General features: G+C 32.8%; 3 protein-coding genes across 17 annotated transcripts; all 3 read right to left on the reverse strand.

The window, feature by feature from the left end:
- Positions 1-165: 165 nt before the first annotated feature.
- On the reverse strand, positions 166-3,239 carry Alg10 (alpha-1,2-glucosyltransferase Alg10). 2 transcript variants are annotated; one of them, XM_071783810.1, is made up of 5 exons: positions 2,536-3,239; positions 2,207-2,444; positions 1,784-2,126; positions 1,574-1,713; positions 166-1,474 (listed from the first exon to the last, which is right to left on the reverse strand). In XM_071783810.1, the coding sequence occupies exons 2-5, from the start codon at positions 2,396-2,398 to the stop codon at positions 737-739; spliced, it is 1,413 nt and encodes a 470-aa protein (XP_071639911.1). In that variant the 5' UTR covers positions 2,399-2,444; positions 2,536-3,239; the 3' UTR covers positions 166-736. The 2 variants fall into 2 exon arrangements, with proteins under 2 accessions (XP_071639911.1, XP_071639910.1); XM_071783809.1 differs by having other exon boundaries at positions 2,513-3,239.
- A 3,813-nt stretch (positions 3,240-7,052) lies between these two features.
- On the reverse strand, positions 7,053-19,126 carry LOC139816347 (uncharacterized). Of its 12 annotated transcripts, XM_071783827.1 has the most exons (11): positions 15,549-15,606; positions 11,756-15,487; positions 11,580-11,668; positions 10,860-10,979; positions 10,593-10,710; positions 8,916-9,006; positions 8,267-8,383; positions 8,115-8,205; positions 7,744-7,883; positions 7,522-7,654; positions 7,053-7,439 (listed from the first exon to the last, which is right to left on the reverse strand). In XM_071783827.1, exons 2-11 carry the CDS (start codon positions 11,775-11,777, stop codon positions 7,386-7,388), a joined length of 975 nt encoding a protein of 324 aa, XP_071639928.1. In that variant the 5' UTR covers positions 11,778-15,487; positions 15,549-15,606; the 3' UTR covers positions 7,053-7,385. The 12 variants fall into 12 exon arrangements, with proteins under 12 accessions (XP_071639928.1, XP_071639932.1, XP_071639926.1 ...); XM_071783831.1 differs by lacking the exon at positions 10,860-10,979; XM_071783825.1 differs by having other exon boundaries at positions 11,580-15,487.
- A 945-nt stretch (positions 19,127-20,071) lies between these two features.
- LOC139816362 (uncharacterized) lies at positions 20,072-24,965 on the reverse strand. 3 transcript variants are annotated; one of them, XR_011732994.1, is made up of 7 exons: positions 23,675-24,965; positions 23,027-23,149; positions 22,873-22,963; positions 22,512-22,651; positions 22,293-22,425; positions 22,001-22,207; positions 20,072-21,743 (listed from the first exon to the last, which is right to left on the reverse strand). XR_011732994.1 is itself a non-coding variant. In XM_071783859.1 (6 exons), exons 1-6 carry the CDS (start codon positions 23,902-23,904, stop codon positions 22,154-22,156), a joined length of 771 nt encoding a protein of 256 aa, XP_071639960.1. In that variant the 5' UTR covers positions 23,905-24,965; the 3' UTR covers positions 20,072-22,153. The 3 variants fall into 3 exon arrangements, 1 of the variants encoding a protein (XP_071639960.1); XR_011732993.1 differs by having other exon boundaries at positions 20,072-21,750; XM_071783859.1 differs by having other exon boundaries at positions 20,072-22,207.
- Between the last annotated feature and the right edge of the window lie 1,637 nt (positions 24,966-26,602).

Here is a 26,602-nt window from a genome sequence, read left to right on the forward strand (position 1 = left end):
AAGAATTGGAGAGGATGGGAGCACTTTTTCATAGATTGAGAATTACAGTACATATATATTTCCCTCGCTATTTTCTACCGTTATAATACGAAGTATTTAATTCGTTTTTTCAATTTAGTATATTTGCAAATTTGGAGTACAGGATCAAAATTGCGTATAATACTGTTTTTTTTTATTTTAACGGAATTTACGTTTTATTGATTTATTTTTACTTTTATTTTGGTATCAGGCCTTTTCTCAAGCTCTTTGCTATATAAATAAGAAAAGAACTTTAGAATAAGCGAAGAAGGTTCGCAAATTGCATCTCGGTACCTTTTACTATACCGTTACGCGCAACATTTATATTCGATAAGGAAACGTTAATGTAACGACAAGATAACGATACGACGGAGCGTAATAAAAATTAGGAAGTATAAAAAGTTCTCGGTCGTCGATCGAACACGTTTAATATAATATATTGTGCGCTGACGATAATATACGTGCCGTGAAATTACAAATTGACAAGCTGTTGCTGTACAAAAACATCTTAGCAGTTTTGCCACAAGTTTCAGTTATGAACAATAAACTATTGTTCGAAGTAATTATCTCTCTTAATAATCCTTCCCTTTAAGTCTTTTAATCTTTCTAAATCGACGATTACCGCGCATAGAGAAAGAAACGCGGAGGAAGGCGTCGAATACTTCACGTCGAAATAGAGTTCTTTTATTATTTCGTATATTTGCACTCGTGGCGAATGTCACCAAGAAATTCGCTGGGCATAGGGCTGATCCTGCCAGTAGAACACCTTACTGGCGAAAATATAAAACTGCAAGCAATTGATCGCAAAGGTCGTGAGCGATTCGCAACAGATCTGCCATCTTTCTGGCCTTTTCACGTTTAAACGGTAAAATATGTACGGCAGAATGAAGTAACGCGGTTCCACCAGTAACTGAGGTATCAGCACCATGCACACGCAAATAGCATAATTAATTTTCGTGAGAAATCTCAGATGAGCGACGTTCCGCGACATGGCGAACAGGCTCGCGACGTAAATTGGTATCAGTAGATACCTGAACGCCGCGTATCGGCCCATGAATCGGTTCCACACGTAGAACCAGTAATGCCGATTATCAGCCAAGACGTACGGATGAACGAGCGTGTTGAAGCGCACCGTCGCGGCCGTCAGCGCGACGGCGCAGCTCGCGAGAATCCAGCGCCGACGAAGGAATCGCGAACACGTTCGCCAATGAGGCACCACGTACGGCCACGAGAACAGAGATACGAAGGCGGAGAAGTAGAGTATCTGGCAGATATGGATCGTTGCGACATGGGCGGTACGATCGCCGATCACTATGCTTCCGTTCCACGCAACGAAAGCAACGAACATGAGACATACCGTTATGTGGGGAACCAGACTAGCGCATATCTGCGCGACGAGCTTGACGAGGGACAGCGGACCTATGCGTAATTCGTACATTATCTGCCTCCAAATTAACTAAAAAATGATTCAAGAAGTTTTGCTAAATTAATTCTCGGCTAAAAAAGCATTCTCTCTCTTCGTAGCTCGTAATATCTATTTCGTAACGTTACTTACGCGAAAGTGTAACGGAGTACTGAGCACTCCGGGCGGGACAGGTTGCTCCATCCTGCGATCAAATATATCTAATGCGCGTTCAATGGTAAAGAAACCGAGCCAAATGATATTCGTCTGACGAACGAGCACGCCTAGCAAACCTGTGTGATTTATTACTTTTATTTGCATCATATTTCCCTCTCGGATGACTTACATAGCTGCGATAATTACCTGCAAGGGCCGTCATCTTCGTGTGCTTACGTTGGTGCAGATATAACATTAAGAGCACCACGTTCACGGACACAACGTCCGTGTAATAAAAGAAGCACCAAAAATACAACGGTGGGAAAAGGGTGAGATTGTACGCCGACGCGAGTATCAGCCACGTGTTCCATCGGTCCGTTTTGTTGGACTTACAATTTTCCTTTATAACGTTATAAAGGAGATAGAGATTTATGCACGTCCCAAGTAAATTTATACATCTTATATATGTGGTATTGCAAAGATTGAAAGGCGATAATATCGCGGCAGCGATAAGATATAAGCCTGGCAAAGTAGTGATTTTAGGATCCCACTGAAAATAATTTGCCACTTATTTCTCGCATGAAAATTAGGTGCGACGCACTCATACAAATCATTCTCGTGATTATTTACCTGCGTGAAGTTCCACGCGCAATATCGCAACGTCTGAGGTATGTGGAAGGCCTCGTCGATAAAATAATCCGGTTGGATGCGATTTAAATACAGGAAAAGCAACACGGTGCTCGTGAAAAATATAATCACCGTGGAACGTACGAACATCTCATAGTTCGGTTTCGCGTAACCGAGCCGAGAGGCGACGCTCATGCTTGTTTCGCAAACGTGCCGGAATACTCTCGCGAAACTCGTTAAACTTGAATAAAAATGCCACGTATAAAATTAACGCCACGTCGAAGGCATCTTCGGTTAACCTAAACGCACTTTGGTTAACCTAACCTACGTACGTCGCGTTCCCAAATTTCCAATTGAATTGCGTGGGAATGTATCACTGTTACATCGTTACATTTAACAGTGGGACGATTAACGTCGCGATAAAACATGTCACAGCCAAAGTTAAATATTATTTTTGGATCGCCGGCAGGCGTTGCGATCCGCACAACGTGCGCTCGTGTTTACGAATCGAGGTTAGGTCGGTGTTCGGTAGTTCGTCGCCCGGTAAGTTGGCACACTTGGCCAAAGTGAGCCGCCCTGCGAGCACCGCGCGCGGCGCGGAGTAAACTTCAAACCGTTCCTATCCCAAGTCCTAACACTCCTAACCACTTTCGCGCCGCGCGGCACGACGATAATTCGATCGAGCGCGATCGAAACAAAGCGCGGCAGGTGAATAAACGATAAATGCGAACATGAAAGAATCGACTCACCCTTCGCTGCCACGACGTCGTCGTCGCTGGCTGCTCCGTCGGCCGCGACCCTCGTCTCCGATCCAAGATCCTCGCACATCACAATTCACACTAGAGACCAAAGGGTCTCTAATTCACACTTGACGCGAGCGCGCGACACCTGATTTAATTCGGCACTCCTTCGACAATCACTCGCTCGTTCGAAACCCGTACGAAATACGGCGGAAGAAAAGCGAGTGAGCGCGGCGCAATTTTACACTGTCCCAAATTCCGACTAACCGACCGACTGCCTGCGACGCGACGACTGCCGACCGACGCCGGCGCCGGATGCGGCGGCGCGAGACAATCATGGCGGCCACGCAAGCGCGCGCGCGTTCAGCCGTTCAAACGAAGGTTGGGCGAAACGGACGACACGATCGCGATCGAATATGCGTTCGACACGGCGCTTGAACGCTGCTGCACGCTTCAATTAACGTGCCACAACACTCGCACGATCGTTCCTTAATATTTTAGACACTCATCCGCACGCGGTATTCGATTTTGACGGTTAAAAGCCGCGAGAAACGCGGAGCGGCTACACTTGGTCCGATACGGCAGCGGCATATCGGAGCATCGATGTTGGAACGCGTCCATCACGTGTACTTGAATTAGTCATCGGTCGTTGTCACATATCTCGATTAACGCGTTATGATATTCGCGATCGTTCTGCGGCAATCCCGACACGCACAGCGAGCTTGCCGCTTGCTTCTATCGGTGGAGAAGATGCGAATAAACGCGGCACAACTTCTCGCTTCCCGAACGACCGACCGACCGACTGGCGACAGTGGCGACGTCACGGATGTATGTAGTACTTGCGCGAGTCGAGCCCCCGAATCCGGCCAATCACGTTCGGCCGCTCCGAGCCGCCGCGCCGGCGCGACCCAGATACAGTTGTACTAAGCGCGACCGTTTTGAAAGCAGCGTACGTTCAAAGTCACCGCGCGATCGATTATTTTTGCAGGTGAGTGGCCTTGCCATTTGTTTCCGTCAACGCTCCAAGTACCTTCATCTGCGAAAATCACTTGGCTATCGTTCTCCCGATGAATTTCGCACAGGTAGGAAGTGTTTGTGCTCCGCGCGCCCGTCACCCTGCTCCGTGCTGTGTGTGTTATTCGGAACGCGCTTAATTTCCGCGATTGGCACTCCTGCTCCTCGTTCCGCGGGCCGCGGGAATAATCGCCAGATACGCGGGTACGTGCCGTATGCGTTCAATAATTTGCGAGTGTATTGAATGTTTGTCGGAATAAACGTATCGCCGCGAATCGCTCGCTCGAGAAGGAGATGTCGAGGTGGAGACGTCGAGGTGAAGTCGGCGAAGATATATATGTATATAGGGCACGTAGCGAAAAATATTATTGGAGATACCCCCCCCCCCCCTAATTCGACCCAAGCTATCGATCAAGCCTATTTAGAATTTGATCCGTTCACTCGTTATCGAGATCTCAACATCTCCAAGTATTCGCAAATCGTCGCGTCGCGTAAAAGAGTCACGGTCGGTCTCGCTCCGCGTGTACTTGGCACGAGACACTACCGTGTCTCTTGATACGACAGTTGCGAACGATTTAGTTTTCGTCGTGATATTCGCGGGCGATAATCGTGGCGCGTTCGTCTCGCCATAATTCTGGACTCGAATGTAGCGAAGAACTTTTTCAAAGCCCACATTTGAAGAATATTACGGCATACTTGACGGAATATTCTTCTCATGGACTTTTTAAACGGAAGTGTCGTTCAATATCGCGCGAAAGACTTTTAATTGATAATTAGTCCGCGTGCGATACAGTTTACTATCCGGGAGTTTCTCGCGAGTGTCTTGTGCGGTGGAAGGAGGAGAAGTAGGAGAAGGCCTGACGTCCCGAGAGGAGGAGAAGGTCCGGGGAGACATCGGGCACCGGCGCGGCGGAGCAACCTTGGGGTTAGTATCATCTCTTATTTGCATAAAATTAATAGTTTTTTTCCATTTATTCGGACCGTTTTATTCCGATAAGCTATAAAACTTTAATAAAAATAATTAGAAAAAGATAAATATTATTTAAAATTTTAATCAATATTTTTTCCGAAAAATAGATAATTATATCAGTAAATCTATAATTGAATGACGAATTAAATTTAATCACGATAATAGCGCGTAAGAATTATGTGTAGCTTTTGAAACATTGATTATTTTCAGCGTCTCTTCAATTTAAATCTTTTGTTTTTTGTTACAGTATCATCGTAGCTACGTGACCGACGTACTCCGCCCGTTGCGCATCGGATCGGTGAGTGACGAATTTTTTATAATGGTATGCGCGGTAACGAATTCGTGAGACCAATATTAGATATATTTATGTATTGTATCCATATAACAGTACTATAGACACAGAAAGGAAAACGATTCCTTGTTACACTTTATGCTGTCGTAATAAATTTCTTCAATCGTCAGGTGAAAACAGAAAAGGCTAATTAAAGAACTTAATTCGCTCAGAATAATTTTTCCGTAAATTATATTGCTAACAAAACAAACAACACAATAATATACTTATTCTACCGAAAATAGATTATCCTGCAACATAATCATTTCCTTCCATATAAAATAGTTTAAATACCACCAAATAAGATTATGCTTACAATGAAAATATTTTTATACTTATTTTTACATTTATTTTCTCGCCTGGCGAATTCTAAACATTCCTGCACAGGCATGTTTGGAGTATGTTACAAGCATTATTCCTGTTCCTATCAATACCTCCTGTACAGGCAGCTCCGAAAAAATGCAATATAATATTAAGTACATATAGCTCTCTCAACCGATGAAGAACTTGGGTAAAATTTTTTGCATAACGCAATGTGATTCAGACTCGTTTGCGAGTAAGACAGCATAAAGAAAATACAGTGAAATTGTCAGTAACAAAGTAGTACTTATGTTGCACACATGAAAGACTAAAGACATAAAAAAAAGAAATTTTTTAAAACATAGCTTCTTATTTTTTTAATTGTAGGTAATATTGTTATACATTTCTTTTTCGTGCATTAACCATAATTCATATTGTTAATTAATGCGAGCTAATGATCGTACTGTTACCAATCCAGTTACTAATTACATTTATTTTTGTGCTTTTAATATAATATAATTAAAAACAAAAATTCTTGCAAATTGTGACACTTACACTTTTATTCTATTCTCCTTTTAACATTTCTAATTACATGACGTCTCTTAATATATTAACTTAAGTAATAAAGTGATTAACGCGACTTTTATAACAATTATAAACTATGTATTTCGAGTTATTACGAGTAAATTATTAAATATTAATAAACGTTGTCTTACACATAATTATAGCTGTAAGACGTTTCGCGATGTTCCAATATTTTGTTATCTTAATAGCGATCTCGTTCTCATCTTTTAACGTACGTGTTACAGATATGTTGAAGTTGTTCCAACAATCGATCCACCTATAGTGCCAACCGTACTTTTTGATATTTTTCTCATTGTAAATTTTTGAAATAAGATATTAAAGAAGATATTTATTTAAACAAGTACAGTTTAACTTACAGTTACAGCGTTAATCACGAACGAATTGTAATTAATCACATACATAGCAAAAAATAATGCGTTATTAGAAAGAACTTTGACAAAATCAGGCGTTATACATTCCGCAGTCAGAAATACTACAAGCTACAATCAATAAATTTACTAAAAAAAATAAAAAGTTTTCATCTCCTGATTAGTGTGTGTTAACAGGAAATGCAATAATTGCCTTCTCTCGAACACAACAATGTAACAAAAAATTTAGAATTATTGTACAATATAGATTTTATGTTATGCTATGTTAACTCTGATCCAGCCTTCAAGTGCTATGTTACGATAACTTAATACTTCATCATAATATTTAATTTCAGGCGCACATAGAATATTCTTCTATACCAATATTTATTATCAATTTTATGTTACTTCGAAAACGTCATACATAAAACACATACCTCATAATGCTCATTATTATCGTGATTAAATTATTTTCAGACTAAAAAAATTTATAGTCTTAAATCGATATAAAGCGAGCGACGCATTGATGCTATATGGACAAAGATGAAGTTAACAGCAAACATAACATTAAATTATTTTTATTATATTTAAAAATATAGCGTGAACGGATACTTATTACAGATATTTACTAGAGCCATGATTAAAAGGATGAACGTACCTTGAATACGACACAACTAATCATATATGAACATGAGTCATTAAAATACTTTTTTGACAACAAGTGTATATACGTCGATTATTAGGACTTGAAAACTATAAATTTGTGAGTCGACTATCCAAACAGTGCAATGGATGGAAGTGCGGACACTTGCAATTAGTAAGACATAATACAATAAATTTACTTTTAAACTTATCTTTTACATGAAAATAGAAATCACTGTTGGATATAATCACCTCACTCTTGCGTGGAATACACAAAGGTGAAATAGGATACCGATGCCTTCGTTAGCTAGAATGATATATCTCTTATATGTCGTAAATCACAAATAAATATTCACAAAATATACGTAATATACAACATAAACTTTTACCGTAGCAAAACATTCTAAGGATAATATAAGTATTCCGCCTAGGCGTATGTTGACAGTTTTGCTACCTCTTTGCAAGAGAAACAATATTAGTTTTTGTATGTGTAATGGTGCCATGTACCACCGAACATTGTAACTGTGTGAATTAAAAACTGCATAAGAGCAATGCATCTAAATAATTAAATAATAGAAAATACATTTGTAGCATGTATTACTATCTCTTACGCTGTGGAGAATACGTGGTCATTGTGATCTGTAATTTCTTGCCCGATATAATTGGCTAGAAATATGGTTGCAAAGATTACAACTACCGTTAAAAGGTGTATTATACAGTCTTCGATATGATCTCCAAATGTCGTAGAAATCTGAAATATAATGCGATTATCATGCGTGTATATACATATCGCAATATATGTAGAAAAAATTACATTTTGTAAACATTGAAAAATTTACATAATACAGAAAGTTACACAAAATTTCTTCCTACGTACAGATTACAGATCTTTCAAAATTGTATAAAATCTCGGTAATTTTGATATCGTAAAGTATGACACTGTTCACACCAAAATACGTCTAATAATAATGCGAGAACTCACTCCATAAAAATTGAGGCTCAAACAAATCACACAAGCTGTTATTAAAAAAAACATTGATTTTTGGAAATTATCAACTAGACCCTTAGAGAACCTTTAAAAAACATAAAATATTATTATTTATATTATATTGCTATTAGCAGATAAATACTAACTTGGTAGCTTTACGATGAATATCTACCGCCAGAATCATTTCTTTATACATTATAATTTCGTCGTTTAAGCTAACCTTTTTCACTATATTTGTCATCAATGCTTTCTCGATGCGGTAACTATAAATAATTTTCCTATAACTATATAGTATACATATAATCTTATAGCATGAAGAAAAATAATTCGCTAGTATAACGTACTTTTTGTCATTTTGTTATTTGTTACTTGGAAAGAAAAAAACTTCTTAAAAAATTTATTTGTTTGCAAAGTATTTTTTCTAATCTATAAAACATTTCATCAACAAATTAAATAACATTAATTCCATCATCAGTTCTACCATCAAAAAGCTATTGTTGCAATATTGAGATGCGTTCGCTAAAGATAAGAATATAATGTTTCACGAAATTCTTTCTGATAAACACAATTTTCAATTTTGTTAATAAAAAAGATTTTGCACAAACGTCAAACAATTTATTATCTTAAGGAAAAGTTTATTCGTATTTATATAACATATACGTATGGTAACAAAAGTGACTTCAATGCAATAGCAACGTTATTTTCATGTGTAAATTTGTGCTAAATGAGAATAATTTTTAACAAATTTTTCGCAATTACGCAATTGTTACATTAATTCACATTAATTTTTTTTACCTGGCGATTTTAAACATTCCACAGGCATGTTTAAGGTAGCCAAAGACCATCATTCCTGTTGCTGTCGTTACAGCTCCTCCTATAAGCGCGACTGCATACAAGTGCAGTAGAGATAAATAACCATATTTTTCTTGGTTAACATAGTACACAGGTATTCTGTTTTGTATGTGGTGATACATTTGAGATTCGTTTATGAAGACACCAGGAATGAACGCTAAACTTATGAGAGAAGCAAAGCAGCTACGATGCCGAAGCAAAACACTAGAAATGTTTAAAAAAATAATTATATAATTCATTGTTTTTATTGTTATATATTGTTGATATATCGTTGATATATCGTTGATATATCCTTGATGTGTACGCTTCAAAGTTGTTCACTATATTCTTAATTTCTCTCCTGTATTTTTACAAAACATATGCTGCACTTTTCAAAATAATATACCCATATGTAGAATTTTACAATCGGCCCAATACTGAACCAGTATTAGTTATTACACTGACTCAATATTGGTCCGATTGTAAAACCCTATATAAGTAATTAAAATAACAATAAATACGTTATTGCAAAAATATATTTTTATTCCGTGTATTTATTATTTGTCGTAAGTGCAAATATATTCAAACATATAATTTTATTTATTATCGTTATAAGTGTAAGGAAATTAAACTCAAAGAAGAATAGAATTACCCCATTTATATTTGCATAACGACTGGGTTATAGCAAATTGGTTGAAAATTTTGTTTACCGGCAAAAAGTAAATTTAAATTGTTTGGATTATATAGAATTCAATGGATTTATTGAAAAAAAAAAAAATAACATTCATAGAGGTATTAGAAATAAAACATGAATGCAGCTGCAGTATTATGATTTGAAAAAATTTATCAGGCAGTAATATTGATTTACTGTATTAAATGTAAAGTACTACGGACAAAAATTAATGAGTATTTTAACTAAATATTTCAACAATTCTGAATACATTTCTCCTAAAAAAATCCAAAAACCAATTTTTGTTACGTAGTCATCATCAAAAAGTTGATCTAAATCCTCGTCAAACATCTTAAAAACTATTTTAAAAAATATTTAAAAGTAAGTAAATTTAAAAATAGTAACGCATTTTTTTAAGTGTCAAGTTATTAAAAGTGACCGAGTATCTTTCCCACAATAATTTATAATTTCACCTTATAAAATCTATTCCTTAAAAAATATAAGTAGTTTTTAATAGCAAAGATAATAAAAATATTAATAAATATTAATAAACTATTGCTTTATATTATAAAATTGCGTCAAAGTTTATCTAATTTTGCCAATTTTAAGATTTAGCTAGTGTCCGAATATTTTAGTATTATATTTTACGATTATCTCACACACATTGGTAACATATACTTTTTAATAATTTCTTAAATCTACGAAATAATTTGATATCTCTTCTTTTTCAACACATTTACATATTCAGTTGACTTATTGATAACGGAATTATATAAAACTTTGTCAAAAAATCATTGTCCTAAAACATTTGATCAGGTACTATATGTCTAAATTATATTTTTTATATTTCAAAATATGATATCTGGACTTATTTAGAATAAGTAAAAATAATAAAATAAATTTATTTAATTACAATAGTAATCTACTCATCTTTTGCAATATGTATCAAATATCAAGAGAAATTGTCTTACATATTATTATGCCCGTAAGACGCTTCGCTTCGTTTCCATATTTTTTTATGATAGCTATTTCGTTCTCATCTTCTAGTTCGTCACAGATGTGTTGAAGCTCTTCGAATAATCGCTTCACCTTTGGTATCAACATTTCATGTTATTTTTTGATTAGTCTCGTTGGAAATTTGGAAAAAAGCTATTTAGTATAAAGTCTGACTTATCAAAAATATTTATTCCATACATTATTTCTATTATTTAATTGCATACAGCAAAAGACTAACTTACAATTTCATTGTTAATTCGAAACGAGTTGTATTGAATTGGATATATAATAAAAAGTGATGCGACTGAGAGAACCTTGATAGCGATATCGATAGTGCATTTGGCAGACACAAGCACTGCAAACTACACAATGGATACTTATAGATTTATTTTAAAAAAATATTTTTTTAATTTAAAAAAGCTTTTTTTATGCAATTAACTTAACTACAGATATAAAATAGCCGATTGTTTTTCCATATACTATAATAATGTAATGAGCAATTCATATCGCGGAATGAACGGTTTTGCTGAAGTATCTAAAAATTTAGCTAGATACAGATCTGACAAAATAATTTTGTTACGCCATCAAAATAATTATGTATATTAAAATGATTGCTGAAATGTCAAAATTTTTTGCAGCATTATCATACTTCAGCGACCTACTATAATTATTTTGATGGCAACAAAATTGTTTTCAGACCTGTATCTTGCTAAATTTTTAGATACTTCAGCAAAACCGTTCTTTTCGTGTAACTCTTATCATATATTATAGCAATTGTATAATAATATACGTTTTCGCAAAATTGATAAACTATATCGAAAAGATTATGAAAATAACAAACACAAATAAATCAGATGGACACACGATCGTGAAATTGTATTCAAAATAGAATTTTTAATCGCAAAAACCAAAGTAAAACAATTATAATATAATTACAAATATGTTTACGAATTTAAATGTACCTGGGACACAATAAAGCTGAGACTAATACCGAAAAGTAACATCAGCTGAAACTGTACGAGTTTGGATTGCTGATAAGGCCATAAGCCAACTGCAAGAAGAAGAATCCGATGATATCTAAAATGCTGCGCGACACTGATCATTACTATGCGAAAAACGACACATATATCTGACTAACACAAGAAGAAATCGACGAGCATTTCTTTCCTTTCACAAGATATAAGTATTAAAATTTTTAATTTTGTTAGTACTAATTTTTAAATTTTCAAATTGCCTTATTCAGCAGAGAAGTATACCGTGTGGTGGTAGAGAAAATACTACCGTGAAATCAAAACTTCGCGAATTAATGTTTCTGCCGGAAAGGGCGATCGATTGACTTGACGCCAACGTCGCCAACAGACATTCAACAAACTTTTGTTTCCCACAACACTGATAATATTTTAATCGAAGTCCGCGCAAACGCATGGCAGTTGCCCTTTCTCACGACGCGCGATGGTCGTTTCACGCGCCGGCTTCACACTTTATTGTCTACTTTCGAATGACACGGTTGGCCAAGAGGAACGTCACTACTGGCGTTGCGCACCAACATGTTAAAGCGGGAAGCACAGATTTTTGCATAACACATAATACGTAAGCATAAGAAAATTGATTGGTCCATATAACTGTACATAAGAAAATAGACCAATAAATTTTCCTATGCTTATGCATTATGCAAAAGTCTGTGTTCCCCGCTTAAGTATCTAATTATTGTTAATAAAAGACGGAATATTGCAAACTGCAAGTCATCGAAATGTCCATACTAGTGGTATCTAAGAGATTTAAACATTCTCGCAAATCATGTAAAGAAGTGTTAATAAGTTTCTTTCATATATTGTACATAACATACACAACACGATAATATACTTATTATTCTACCGAAAATAAATTATCCTGCAACATATATATAATCATTTCTTTCCATATAAAATAGTTTAAATACCACCAAATAAGATTATGCTTACAATCAAAATATTTTTATACTTATTTTTACATTTATTTTCTCGCCTGGCGATTCTAAACATTCCACAGGCATGTTTGGAGTATGTTACAAGCATTATTCTCCTGTTCCTATCAATACCTCCTGTACAGGCAGCTCCGAAAAAATGCAATAATATTAAGTACATATAGCTCTCTCGACCGATGAAGAACTTGGGTAAAATTTTTTGCATAACGCGATGTGATTTAGACTCATTTGCGAGTAAGACAGCATAAAGAAAATACAGTGAAATTGTCAGTAACAAAGTAGTACTTATGTTGCACATATGAAAGACTAAAGACATAAAAAAAAGAAATTTTTTAAATCATAGCTTCTTATTCTTTTAATTGTAGGTAATATTGTTATACATTTCTTTTTCGTGCATTAACCAATTCATACCGTTAATTAATGCGAGCTAATGATCGTACTGTTACCAATCCAGTTACTAATTAAATTTATTTTCGTGCTCTTAATATAACATAAAATAATAATTAGAAACAAAAATTCTTATATATTGTGACACTTACACTATTATTCTATCCTCCTTTTAACATTTCTAATTACATGACGTCTCTCAATATATTTACGAGTTATTACGAGTAAATTATTAAATATTAATAAACGTTAATCGTCTTACACATATTTATAACCGTAAGACGTTTCGCGATGTTCCCATATTTTGTTATAATAGCGATCTCGTTCTCATCTTTTAACGGTACTGATATGTTGAAGTGCCAACCATACTTTTCGATATTTTTTTTTATTGTACATTTTCGAAATAATTACGTGTTAAAGAAGATATTTATTTGAACAAGTACAGTTTAACTTACAGTTTCAGCGTTAATCACGAACGAATTGTAATTAATCACATACGTAGCAAAAAATAATGCGTTAGAAAGAACTTTGACAAAATCAAGCGTTATACATTCCGCAGTCAGAAATGCTACAAGCTACAATCAATAAATTTACTAAAAAAATTAAAAGTTTTCATCTCTTGATTAGTGTGTGTTAATTAACAGGAAATGCAATAATTGCCTTCTCTCGAACATAAAAATGTAATAAAAAATTTATAATTATTATATAATACAGATTTTATGTTATGCTATGTTAACTCTGATCCAGCCAAGCGCTTTCAAGTGATATATATTATGACAATTTAATACTCCATATAATATTCAACTTCAGGCGTACATAGAATATTCTTCTATACCAATATTTATTATCAATTTTATGTTACTTCGAAAACGCCAGGCATAAAACTCATACTTCATAATACTCATTATTATCGTGATTAAATTCTTTTTAAGGCTAAACAAATTTAGCCTTAAATCAATATAAATCGAGCGACGCATTGATGCTGTATGGACAAAGATGAAGTAACAGCAAACATAACATTAAATTATTTTTATCATATTTAAAAATATAGAGCGTGAACGGATACTTATTACAGATATTTACCAGAGCCACGTTTTAAAAAATGAACGTATGTACATGGAATACAACTAATCAACATACCAAAAAACAACGATAACTGAAGCTGAACAAATTTTGATCGTTCATAAGGCCATAAGCCATCGAGAGCAAAAGAATACGATTGAAGCTAAAATGCCGGTTGAGATCATCACTTAGCGAGAAACGACACGCGTCTGAATATGTACGTCGATTATTAGGACCTGAAAACTATAAATTTGTGAGTCGACTATCCAAACAGTGTAATGGATGGAAGTGCGGACACTTACAATTAGTAAGACATACGGTATATATTATTTCGTGTAAGTTTTGTGTTTTACTCGTTTTAATGTGAAAATGTTTCAAGTTTTTTTTATTCAAATTAACATTACGTAAAAATGAAAAATATTTCATAATTGTTAAGCATAATCGAGTCAATATATAAATCCAAATACTTCTCTATATACCGATCGGTATACTTACGTTAGAAACAGCGCGCGTTATGATTTCAAAAGTAAGAAACATCATATATTCTTGATAATTTTACCCCAAAAAGTTGTAGAACATAATACAATAAATTTACTTTTAAACTTACCTTTTATACGGAAATAACAATTACTGTTGGATATAATCGCATCACTCTTGCGTGGAATACACAAAGGTGAAATAGGATACCGATGCCTTCGTTAGCTAGAATGATATATCTCTTATATGTCGTAAATCACAAATAAATATTCACAAAATATTATACGTAATATACAACATAAATTTTTACCGTAGCAAAACATTCTAAAGACATTATAAGTATTCCGCCTAGATGTAAGTTGACAGTTTTGCTACCTCTTTGTAAGAGAAACAATATTAGTTTTTGTACGTGTAATGGTGCCATGTACCACCGAACATTGTAACTGTGTGAATTAAAAACTGCATAAGAGAAATGCATCTAAATAATTAAATAATAGAGAATACATTTGTAGCATGTATTATCTCTTACGCTGTGGAGAATACGTGGTCGTTGTGATCTGTAATTTCTTGCCCGGCATAATTGATTAGAAATAAGATTACAAAGATTACACCTACAATTAAAAGGTGTATTGTACAGTCTTCGATATTATCTCCAAGTGTCGTAGAAAACTGAAATATAATTCGAATCATGTGTGGACACATATCGCAATATACTCAAAAATTTACATTTCGTAACACATTGAAAAGTTTACATAATACAGAAAGTTACAAAAAAATTCTTCCTACGTATACAGATCTTTCGAAATTGTATAAAATCTCGGTAATTTTGATATCGTAAAATATGACACTGTTCACACCAAAATATGTCTAATAATAATGCGAGAACTCACTCCATAAAGATTGAGACTTAAACAAATCACACCAAGTGTTACTAAAAAAAAGAATGATCTTTGGAAATTATCTAATAGACCCTCAGAGAACCTTTAAAAAACATAAAATATTATTATTTATATTATATTACTATTAGTAGATAAATACTAACTTGATAGCTTTACGATGAATATCTACCGCCAGAATCATTTCTTTATACATTATAACCTCGTCCTTTAAGCTAATCTCGTTCTTTTTTACTATATTTGTCATCAATGCTTTCTCGATGCGGTAACTATAAATAATTTTCTTATAATTATATAGTCTACATATAATCTTATTACATAAAAAAAATAATTTGCTAGTATAACGTACTTTTTGTCATTTTGTTATTGTTACTTGGAAAGGAAAAAACTTCTTTAAAAATTAATTTGTTGGTAAAAATATGTTTTTTGATCTATAAAACATTTTATCAACAAATTAAATAACATTAATTTCATCATCAGTTCTACCATCAAAAAGTTATTGTTGCAATAATGAGATGCGTTTGCTAAAGATAAAAATATAATGTTTCACGAAATTTTTTTCTTATAAACACAATTTTCAATTTTGTTAATAAAAAAGGTTTTGCACAAACAATTTATTACCTTAAAGAAAAGTTTATTCGTATTTATATAACATATACGTATGGTAACAAAAGTGACTTCAATACGATAGCAACATTATTTTCATGTGTAAATTTGTGCTAAATGAGAATAATTTTCAACAAATTTTTCGCAATTACGCAACTGTTACATTCATTCACGTTTATTTTCTTTACCTGGCGATTCTAAACATTCCACAGGCATGTTTAAAGTAGCCTAAGAGCATCATTCCTGTTACCGTCAATACAGCTCCTCCTATAAGCGCGACTGCATACAAGTGCAGTAGAGATAAATAACCATATTTTTCTTGGTTAACATAGTACACAGGTATTCTCTTTTGTACGAGGTGATATATTTGAGATTTGTTTATGAAGACAACACCAGGAATGAACGGTAAACTGATGATAGAAGTAGCAGCAGCAATGTTGCCGAGGTAAAACACTAGGAATGTTTAAAAAAATAGTTATATAATTTATTGTTTTTATTGTTACACAGCGTTAATATATCGTTGATATATCTTGGATATATCCTTGAGGTGTACGCTTCAAAGTTGTTCAATATTCTTAATTTCTCCCCTGTATTTTTACAAAACATATGCTGTAGGATGTTAAATTGCTTAACGTTCCAATTTTTCTGCACTTTTTAAAAAATATATATCCATGTATAGGGTTTTACAATCGGCCCAATACTGAACCAGTATTAGTTATTACACTGACCCAGTATTGGGCTGATTGTAAAATCCTATGGTAATTAAAATAACAATAAATACGTTAATGCAAAAATATATTTTTATTCTGTGTATTTATTATTTGTCATATGGACAGATATAATTCGGATATATATTTTTATTTATTATCGTTATAAGTGTAAGAAAATTAATCTCAAAGAAGATGGAGATAGAATGACCTCATTTATGTTTGCATCACGACTGGGTTATAGCAATTTGGTTGAAAATGTTGTTTACTGGCAAAAAGTAAATTTAAATTGTTTGCATTATATAGAATTTAAGTTATTAAATGTGACCGAGTACACTTCTCACAATGATTAATAATTTTACCTCATAAAATCTATTCCTTAAAAAATATAAGTAGTTTTTAATAGCAAAAATAATAAAAATATTAATGAACTGTTGCTTTACATTATAAAATTGCGTCAAAATTTATACTAATTTTGCCAATTTTAAGATTTAGCCAATGTCCAAATATTTTAGTCATATTTACGATTATCTCACGTTGGCAATATATATTTTTTAAAAATTTCTTAAATCTAGGAAATAATTTGATATCTCTTCTTTATCAACACATTTAGTTACATACATATTCAGTTGACTTATTGATAACGGAATTATATAAAACTTTGTCGAAATATGATCATTCTAAAACATTTGATCATTATATGTCTAATTATATTTTTTTTTATTTCAAAATATGATATTTGTGGACTTATTTAGAATAAGTAAAAATGATTAAATAAATGTATTTAATTAAAATTGTAATCTTTTGCAATATGTATCAAATATCAAGAGACATTGTCTTACATATAATTATGCCCGTAAGACGCTTCGCTTTGTTTCCATATTTCTTGATGATAGCTATTTCGTTCTCATCTTCTAGTCCGTCACAGATGTGTTGAAGCTCTTCCAATAATCGCTTCACCTTTGGTATCAACATTTTATTTTATTTTTTGATTAGTCTTGTTGGAAATTTGGAAAGAAGCTATTTTGTATAAAGTCTGGTTTATCAAAAATTTTTATTCTATATATTATTTACATTATTTAATTGCATAAAGCAAAAGATCAACTTACAATTTGATAGTTAATTCGAAACGAGTTGTATGGAATTGTAGTCATAATAAAAAGTAATGCGGTTGAGAGAACCTTGATAGCGATATCGATATTGCATTTGGCAGACACAAACACTGCAAACTACAATCGATATTTATAGATTTATTTAAAAAAATAATTTTTTAATTTAAAACAAGTCTTTTTTACGCGATAACTTAACTCCAGATATAAAATAGCCGATTATTTTTTCATATATTATAATAATGTAATGAGCAATTCATATCACGGAATGAACGGTTTTGCTGACGTATCTAAAAATTTAGCTAGATACAGATCTGACAAAATAATTTTGTTACGCCATCAAAATAATTATGTAGATCAAAATGATTGCTAAAATGTCAAAATTTTTTGCAGCATCATCATACTTCAGCGACCTACTATAATTATTTTGATGGCAACAAAATTGTTTTCAGACCTGTATCTTGCTAAATTTTTAGATACTTCAGCAAAACCGTTCTTTTCGTGTAACTAGCTCTTATCATATATTATAGCAATTGTATAATAATATACTCTTTCGCAAAATTGATAAACTATATCGAAAAGATTATGAAAATAACAAACACAAATACATCAGATGGACACACGATCGTGAAATTGTATTCAAAATAGAATTTTTAATCGCAAAAACCAAAGTAAAACAATTATAATATAATTACAAATATGTTTACGAATTTAAATGTACCTGGGACACAATAAAGCTGAGACTAATACCGAAAAGTAACATCAGCTGAAACTGTACGAGTTTGGATTGCTGATAAGGCCATAAGCCAACTGCAAGAAGAAGAATCCGATGATATCTAAAATGCTGCACGACACTGATCATTACTATGCGACACACGTCTGACTAACACAAGAAGAAATCGATGAGCATTTCTTTCCTTTCACAAGATATAGTATTCAAATTTCAAATTTTCCTAGTACTAATTTTTAAATTTTTAAATTGCTTTATTCAGCAAAGAGGTACACTGTGAGGTGGTAGAGAAAATACTACTGTGAAATCAAATCACTCGCGAATTAATGTTTCTGCCGGAAAGGAACGGGCGATCGATTGACTTGACGCCAACGTCGCCAACAGACATTCAACAAACTTTTGTTTCCCACAAAACTGATAATCTTCTAATCAAAGTCCGCGCAAACGCATGGCAGTTACCCTTTCTCACGACGCGCCATGGCCGTTTCACGCGCCGGCTTCACACTTCATTGTCTACTTTCGAATGACACGCTTGTTGGCCAAAAGGAACATCATCACTACTGGCGGTTGCGCACCAACATGTTGAAGCGGGAAGCACAGATTTTTGCATAACACATAATAGGTAAGCATAAGAAAATTTATTGGTCTATTATGCAAAAGTCTGTGTTTTCCGCTTAAATATCTAATTATTGTTAATAAAAGACGAAATATTGCAAACTGCAAGTCATCAAAATGTTCATACTAGTGGTATTATCTAAGAAATTTAAACATTCTCGCAAATCATGTAAAGAAGTGTTAATAAGTTTCTTTCATATATTGTACATAACATATACAACACGATAATATACTTATTCTTACCGAAAATAAATTATCCTGCAACATAATCATTTCTTTCCATATAAAATAGTTTAAATACCACCAAATAAGATTATGCTTACAATCAAAATATTTTTATACTTATTTTTACATTTATTTTCTCGCCTGGCGATTCTAAACATTCCACAGGCATGTTTGGAGTATGTTACAAGATACATTTTTGTTCCTACCAATACAGTACTTTTTTTTTTTTTACGTGTTGGAAATCTACTACTGGAATCCCCGCGGATCCGCGGAGGCCACCAGTCAGGACGAAGCCCTTGATCGGGGAGCGCCTCCGCTTCACCGGGGTTTGAAGCACCAGTAGCCCCTCCGAGGAGGGGAAGACACCCTGCCCCCGGGGTGGGACAGGGTAGTTCCGAATTCTGCGGAAAGCAGGGACTCCGTAAGGAATCCCGCCGTTACTCCGCAGCCTACCGGCTAAAACCACCACGAGTGACCCTAACGCCGTACTTTGCGAGGGGGCCCCGGGAAACGCAATGATCCTTCCATGGGCCCCCTCGTACCTTGCCGCGGTCGGCGAGAAGTCCTAATAAGTAACGAGTGATAATCACCGTATCACTCTTCACCCGCCCTCCCATCGGGGTTGCCTCATCTTAAGCAACGGACGAGCGACATTCCCCGATCGCTCGCCCGCCCCCCGGACCAATACAGTACCTCCTGTACAGGCAGCTCCGAAAAAATGCAATAATATTAAGTAAGTGCAATAATATAGCTCTCTCGACTGATGAAGAACTTGGGTAAAATTTTTTGCATAACGCGATGTGATTCAGATTCATTTGCGAGTAAGACAGCATCAAGAAAATACAGTGAAATCGTCAGTAACAAAAGTAGTAGGTACTTATGTTGCACACATAAAACACTAAATAAAAAAAAACAAATTTTTTAAAACATAGCTTCTTATCTTTCTAATTGTAGGTAATATTGTTATACATTTCTTTTTCGTGCATTAATTAATTTATACTGTTAATTAATGCGAGCTAATGATCGTACTGTTATCAATTCAGTTACCAATTAAATATATTTTTGTACTCTTAATATAATATAATTAGAAACAAAAATTCTTACATATTGTGACAATTACACTTTTATTCTATTCTCCTTTTGACATTTCTAGTTACATGACGTCTCTTAATAAATTAACTTAAGTAATAAAGTGATTAACGCGACTTTTATAACTATTATAAACTATGTATTTCGAGTTATTACGAGTAAAATATTAAATATTAATAAACGTTGTCTTACACATAATTATAGCTGTAAGACGTTTCGCGATGTTCCCATATTTTGTTATAATAGCGATCTTGTTCTCATCTTTTAACGTACCTACGTGTTACAGATATGTTAAGTTGTTCCAACAATCGGTTCACCTATAGTGCCAACCGTACTTTTTGATAGTTTTCTCATTGTAAATTTTCGAAAGAGTTACATGTTAAAGAAGATATTTATTTGAACAAGTACAGTTTAACTTACAGTTTCAGCGTTAATCACGAACGAATTGTAATTAATCACATACGTAGCAAAAAATAATGCGTTAGAAAGAACTTTGATGACAAAATCAGGCGTTATACATTCCGCAGTCAGAAATACTACAAGCTACAATTAATAAATTTACTAAAAACATAAAAAGTTTGTGTGTGTTAATTAACAGGAAATGCAATAATCGCCTTCTCTCGAACACAACAATGTAACAAAAAATTTATAATTATTATGCAATATAGATTTTATGTTATGCTATGTTAACTCTGATCCAGCCAAGCGCTTTCAAGTGATATGTAACGATAACTTAATACTTCATCATAATATTCAACTTCCGGCGTACATAGAATATTCTTCTATACCAATATTTATTATCAATTTTATGTTACTTCGAAAACGCCAGGCATAAAACATACCTCATAAAACTGATTTTTATCGTGATTAAATTCTTTTTAAGGCTAAACAAATTTAGCCTTAAATCGATATAAATCGAGCGACGCATTGATGCTATATGGACAAAAATGAAGTTAACAGCAAACATAACATTAAATTATTTTTATCATATTTAAAAATATAGAGCGTGAACGGATACTTATTTCAGATATTTTTATTTCAGAGCCACGATTAAAAAAATGAACGTATGTACATGGAATACAACTAATCAAGATACCAAAAAACAACGATAACTGAAGCTGAACAAATTTTGATCGTTTCATAAGGCCATAAGCCAATCGAGAGCAAAAGAATACGATTGAAGCTAAAATGCCAGTTGATGCAGATCATCACTTAGCGAGAAACGACACGCGTCTGAATATGTACGTCGATTATTAGGACCTGAAAACTATAAATTTGTGAGTCGACTATCCAAACGGTGTAACGGATGGAAGTGCGGACACTTACAATTAGTAAGACATACGGTATATATTATTTCGTGTAAGTTTTGTGTTTTACTCGTTTTAATGTGAAAATGTTTCAAGTTTTTTTTATTCAAATTAACATTACGTAAAAATGAAAAATATTTCATAATTGTTAAGCATAATCCAGTCAATATATAAATCAAAATACTTCTCTATATACCTAGGTATACTTACGTTACAGAAACAGCGCGCGTTATGATTTCAAAAGTAAGAAACATTATATATTCTTGATAATTTTATCCAAAAGAATTGTAGTACATAATACAATAAATTTACATTTAAACCTATTTTCTATACGGAAATAACAAGTTGTTGGATATAATCGCATCACTCTTGCGTGGAATACACAAAGGTGAAATAAGATACCGATGCCTTCGTTAGCTAGAATGATATATCTCTTATATGTCGTAAATCACAAATAAATATTCACAAAATATTATACATAATATACAACATAAATTTTTACCGTAGCAAAACATTCTAAAGACATTATAAGTATTCCGCCTAGATGTAAGTTGACAGTTTTGCTACCTCTTTGTAAGAGAAACAATATTAGTTTTTGTACGTGTAATGGTGCCATGTACCACCGAACATTGTAACTGTGTGAATTAAAAACTGCATAAGAGAAATGCATCTAAATAATTAAATAATAAAGAATACATTTGTAGCATGTATTATCTCTTACGCTGTGGAGAATACGTGGTCGTTGTGATCTGTAATTTCTTGCCCGGCATAATTGAATATAAATAAGATTACAAAGAGTACACCTACAATTAAAAGGTGTATTGTACAGTCTTCGATATTATCTCCAAGTGTCGTAGAAAACTGAAATATAATTCGAATCATGTGTGGACACATATCGCAATATATTCAAAAATTTACATTTCGTAACACATTGAAAAGTTTACATAATACAGAAAGTTACAAAAAAATTCTTCCTACGTATACAGATCTTTCGAAATTGTATAAAATCTCGGTAATTTTGATATCGTAAAATATGACACTGTTCACACCAAAATATGTCTAATAATAATGCGAGAACTCACTCCATAAAGATTGAGACTCAAACAAATCACACCAAGTGTTATTAAAAGAAAGAATGATCTTTGGAAATTATCTAATAGACCCTCAGAGAACCTTTAAAAAACATAAAATATTATTATTTCTATTATATTACTATTAGTATAGATAAATACTAACTTGATAGCTTTACGATGAATATCTACCGCCAGAATCATTTCTTTATACATTATAACCTCGTCCTTTAAGCTAATCTCGTTCTTTTTTACTATATTTGTCATCAATGCTTTCTCGATGCGGTAACTATAAATAATTTTCTTATAATTATATAGTCTACATATAATATAATTACATAGAAAAAATAATTTGCTAGTATAACGTACTTTTTGTCATTTTGTTATTGTTACTTGGAAAGAAAAAAACTTCTTAAAAAATTAATTTGTTGGTAAAAATATTTTTTTTAATCTATAAAACATTTTATCAACAAATTAAATAACATTAATTCCATCATCAGTTCTACCATCAAAAAGCTATTGTTGCAATAATGAGATGCGTTTATTAAAGATAAAAATATAATGTTTCACGAAATTTTTTTCTTATAAACACAATTTTCAATTTTGTTAATAAAAAAGGTTTTGCACAAACAATTTATTACCTTAAAGAAAAGTTTATTCGTATTTATATAACATATACGTATGGTAACAAAAGTGACTTCAATACGATAGCAACATTATTTTCATGTGTAAATTTGTGCTAAATGAGAATAATTTTCAACAAATTTTTCGTAATTACGCAACTGTTACATTCATTCACATTTATTTTTTTTACCTGGCGATTTTAAACATTCCACAGGCATGTTTAAAGTAGCCAAAGAGCATCATTCCTGTTGCTGTTATTACAGCTCCTGCTATAAGCATGACTGCATAGACGTGCAGTAAGAGTAAATAACCATATTTTTCTTGATTAACATAATACACAGGCATTCTCTTTTGTACGAGGTGATATATTTGAGATATGTTTATGAAGACAACACCAGGAATGAACGGTAAACTGACCATAAAGTAGCAGCAGCAAGGTTGCCGAGGTAAAACACTAGGAATGTTTAAAAAAATAGTTATATAATTTATTGTTTTTATTGTTACACAGCGTTAATATATCGTTGATATATCTTGGATATATCCTTGAGGTGTACGCTTCAAAGTTGTTCAATATTCTTAATTTCTCCCCTGTATTTTTACAAAACATATGCTGTAGGATGTTAAATTGCTTAACGTTCCAATTTTTCTGCACTTTTTAAAAAAATATATCCATGTATAGGGTTTTACAATCGGCCCAATACTGAACCAGTATTAGTTATTACACTGACCCAGTATTGGGCTGATTGTAAAATCCTATGGTAATTAAAATAACAATAAATACGTTAAAGCAAAAATATATTTTTATTCTGTGTATTTATTATTTGTCATATGGACAGATATAATTCGGATATATATTTTTATTTATTATCGTTATAAGTGTAAGAAAATTAATCTCAAAGAAGATGGAGATAGAATGACCTCATTTATATTTGCATCACGACTGGGTTATAGCAATTTGGTTGAAAATGTTGTTTACTGGCAAAAAGTAAATTTAAATTGTTTGCATTATATAGAATTTAAGTTATTAAAAGTGACCGAGTACACTTCTCACAATGATTAATAATTTTACCTTATAAAATCTATTCCTTAAAAAATATAAGTAGTTTTTAATAGCAAAAAAAATAAAAATATTAATGAACTGTTGCTTTACATTATAAAATTGCGTCAAAATTCATACTAATTTTGCCAATTTTAAGATTTGGCCAATGTCCAAATATTTTAGTCATATTTACGATTATCTCACACGTTGGCAATATATATTTTATAATAATTTCTTAAATCTAGGAAATAATTTGATATCTCTTCTTTATCAACACATTTAGTTACATACATATTCAGTTGACTTATTGATAACGGAATTATATAAAAATTTGTCGAAATATGATCATCTTAAAACATTTGATCAGGTATTATATGTCTAATTATATTTTTTATATTTCAAAATATGATATCTGTGGACTTATTTAGAATAAGTAAAAATGATTAAATAAATTTATTTAACTAAAATTGTAATCTTTTGCAATATAATTTGCTTGATATCAAATATCAAGAGAACATTGTCTTACATATAATTATGCCCGTAAGACGCTTCGCTTCGTTTCCATATTTCTTGATGATAGCTATTTCGTTCTCATCTTCTAGTCCGTCACAGATGTGTTGAAGCTCTTCCAATAATCGCTTCACCTTTGGTATCAACATTTTATTTTATTTTTTGGTTAGTCTTGTTGGAAATTTGGAAAGAAGCTATTTTGTATAAAGTCTGGTTCATCAAAAATTTTTATTTTATATTATTTACATTATTTAATTGCATAAAGCAAAAGACCAACTTACAATTTGATAGTTAATTCGAAACGAGTTGTATGGAATTGGATACATAATAAAAAGTAATGCGGTTGAGAGAACCTTGATAGCGGTATCGATAGTGCATTTGGCAGACACAAACACTGCAAACTACAATCGATATTTATAGATTTATTTAAAAGAAATAATTTTTAATTTAAAAAAAGTCTTTTTTACGCGATTAACTTAACTGCAGATATAAAATAGCCGATTATTTTTCCATATACTATAAAAATGTAATGAGCAATTCATATCACGGAATGAACGGTTTTGCTGAAGTATCTAAAAATTTTGCTAGATACAGATCTGACAAAATAATTTTGTTACGCCATCAAAATAATTATGTAGATCAAACTGATTGCTGAAATGTCAAAATTTTTTGCAGCATTATCATACTTCAACGACCTACTATAATTATTTTGATGGCAACAAAATTGTTTTCAGACCTGTATCTTGCTAAATTTTTTGATACTTCAGCAAAACCGTTCTTTTCGTGTAACTAGCTCTTATCATATATTATAGCAATTGTATAATAATATACTCTTTCGCAAAATTGATAAACTATATCGAAAAGATTATGTAAATAACAAACACAAGTACATCAGATGGACACACGATCGTGAAATTGTATTCAAAATAAAATTTTTAATCGCAAAAACCAAAGTAAAAAAATTATAATATAATTACAAATATGTTTACGAATTTAAATGTACCTGGGACACAATAAAGCTGATAAAAATACTGTAAAATAACATCAGCTGAAACTGTACGAGTTTGGATTGCTGATAAGGCCATAAGCCAAGTGCAAGAAGAAGAATCCGCTGATATCTAAAATGCTGCGCGACACTGATCATTACTATGCGACACACGTCTGTGCGTCTGATTAACACAAGAAGAAATCGATGAGCATTTCTTTCCTTTCACAAGATATAAGTATTTAAATTTTAAATTTTCCTAGTACTAATTTTTAAATTTTTAAATTGCCTTATTCAGCAGAGAGGTACACTGTGAGGTGGTAGAAAAAATACTACCGTCAAATCAAAACACTCGCGAATTAATGTTTCTGCCGGAAAGGAACGGGCAATCGATTGACTTGAAGCTAACGTCGCCAACAGACATTCAACAAACTTTTGTTTCCCACAACACTGATAATATTTTAATCGAAGTCCGCGCAAACGCATGGCAGTTGCCCTTTCTCACGACGCGCGATGGCCGTTTCACGCGCCGGCTTCACACTTCACTTCTACTTTCGAATGACACGTACGCTTATTTGCCAAGA

Source organism: Temnothorax longispinosus, chromosome 7 (assembly GCF_030848805.1).
Source record: "Temnothorax longispinosus isolate EJ_2023e chromosome 7, Tlon_JGU_v1, whole genome shotgun sequence".
Taxonomy (NCBI): domain Eukaryota; kingdom Metazoa; phylum Arthropoda; class Insecta; order Hymenoptera; family Formicidae; genus Temnothorax; species Temnothorax longispinosus.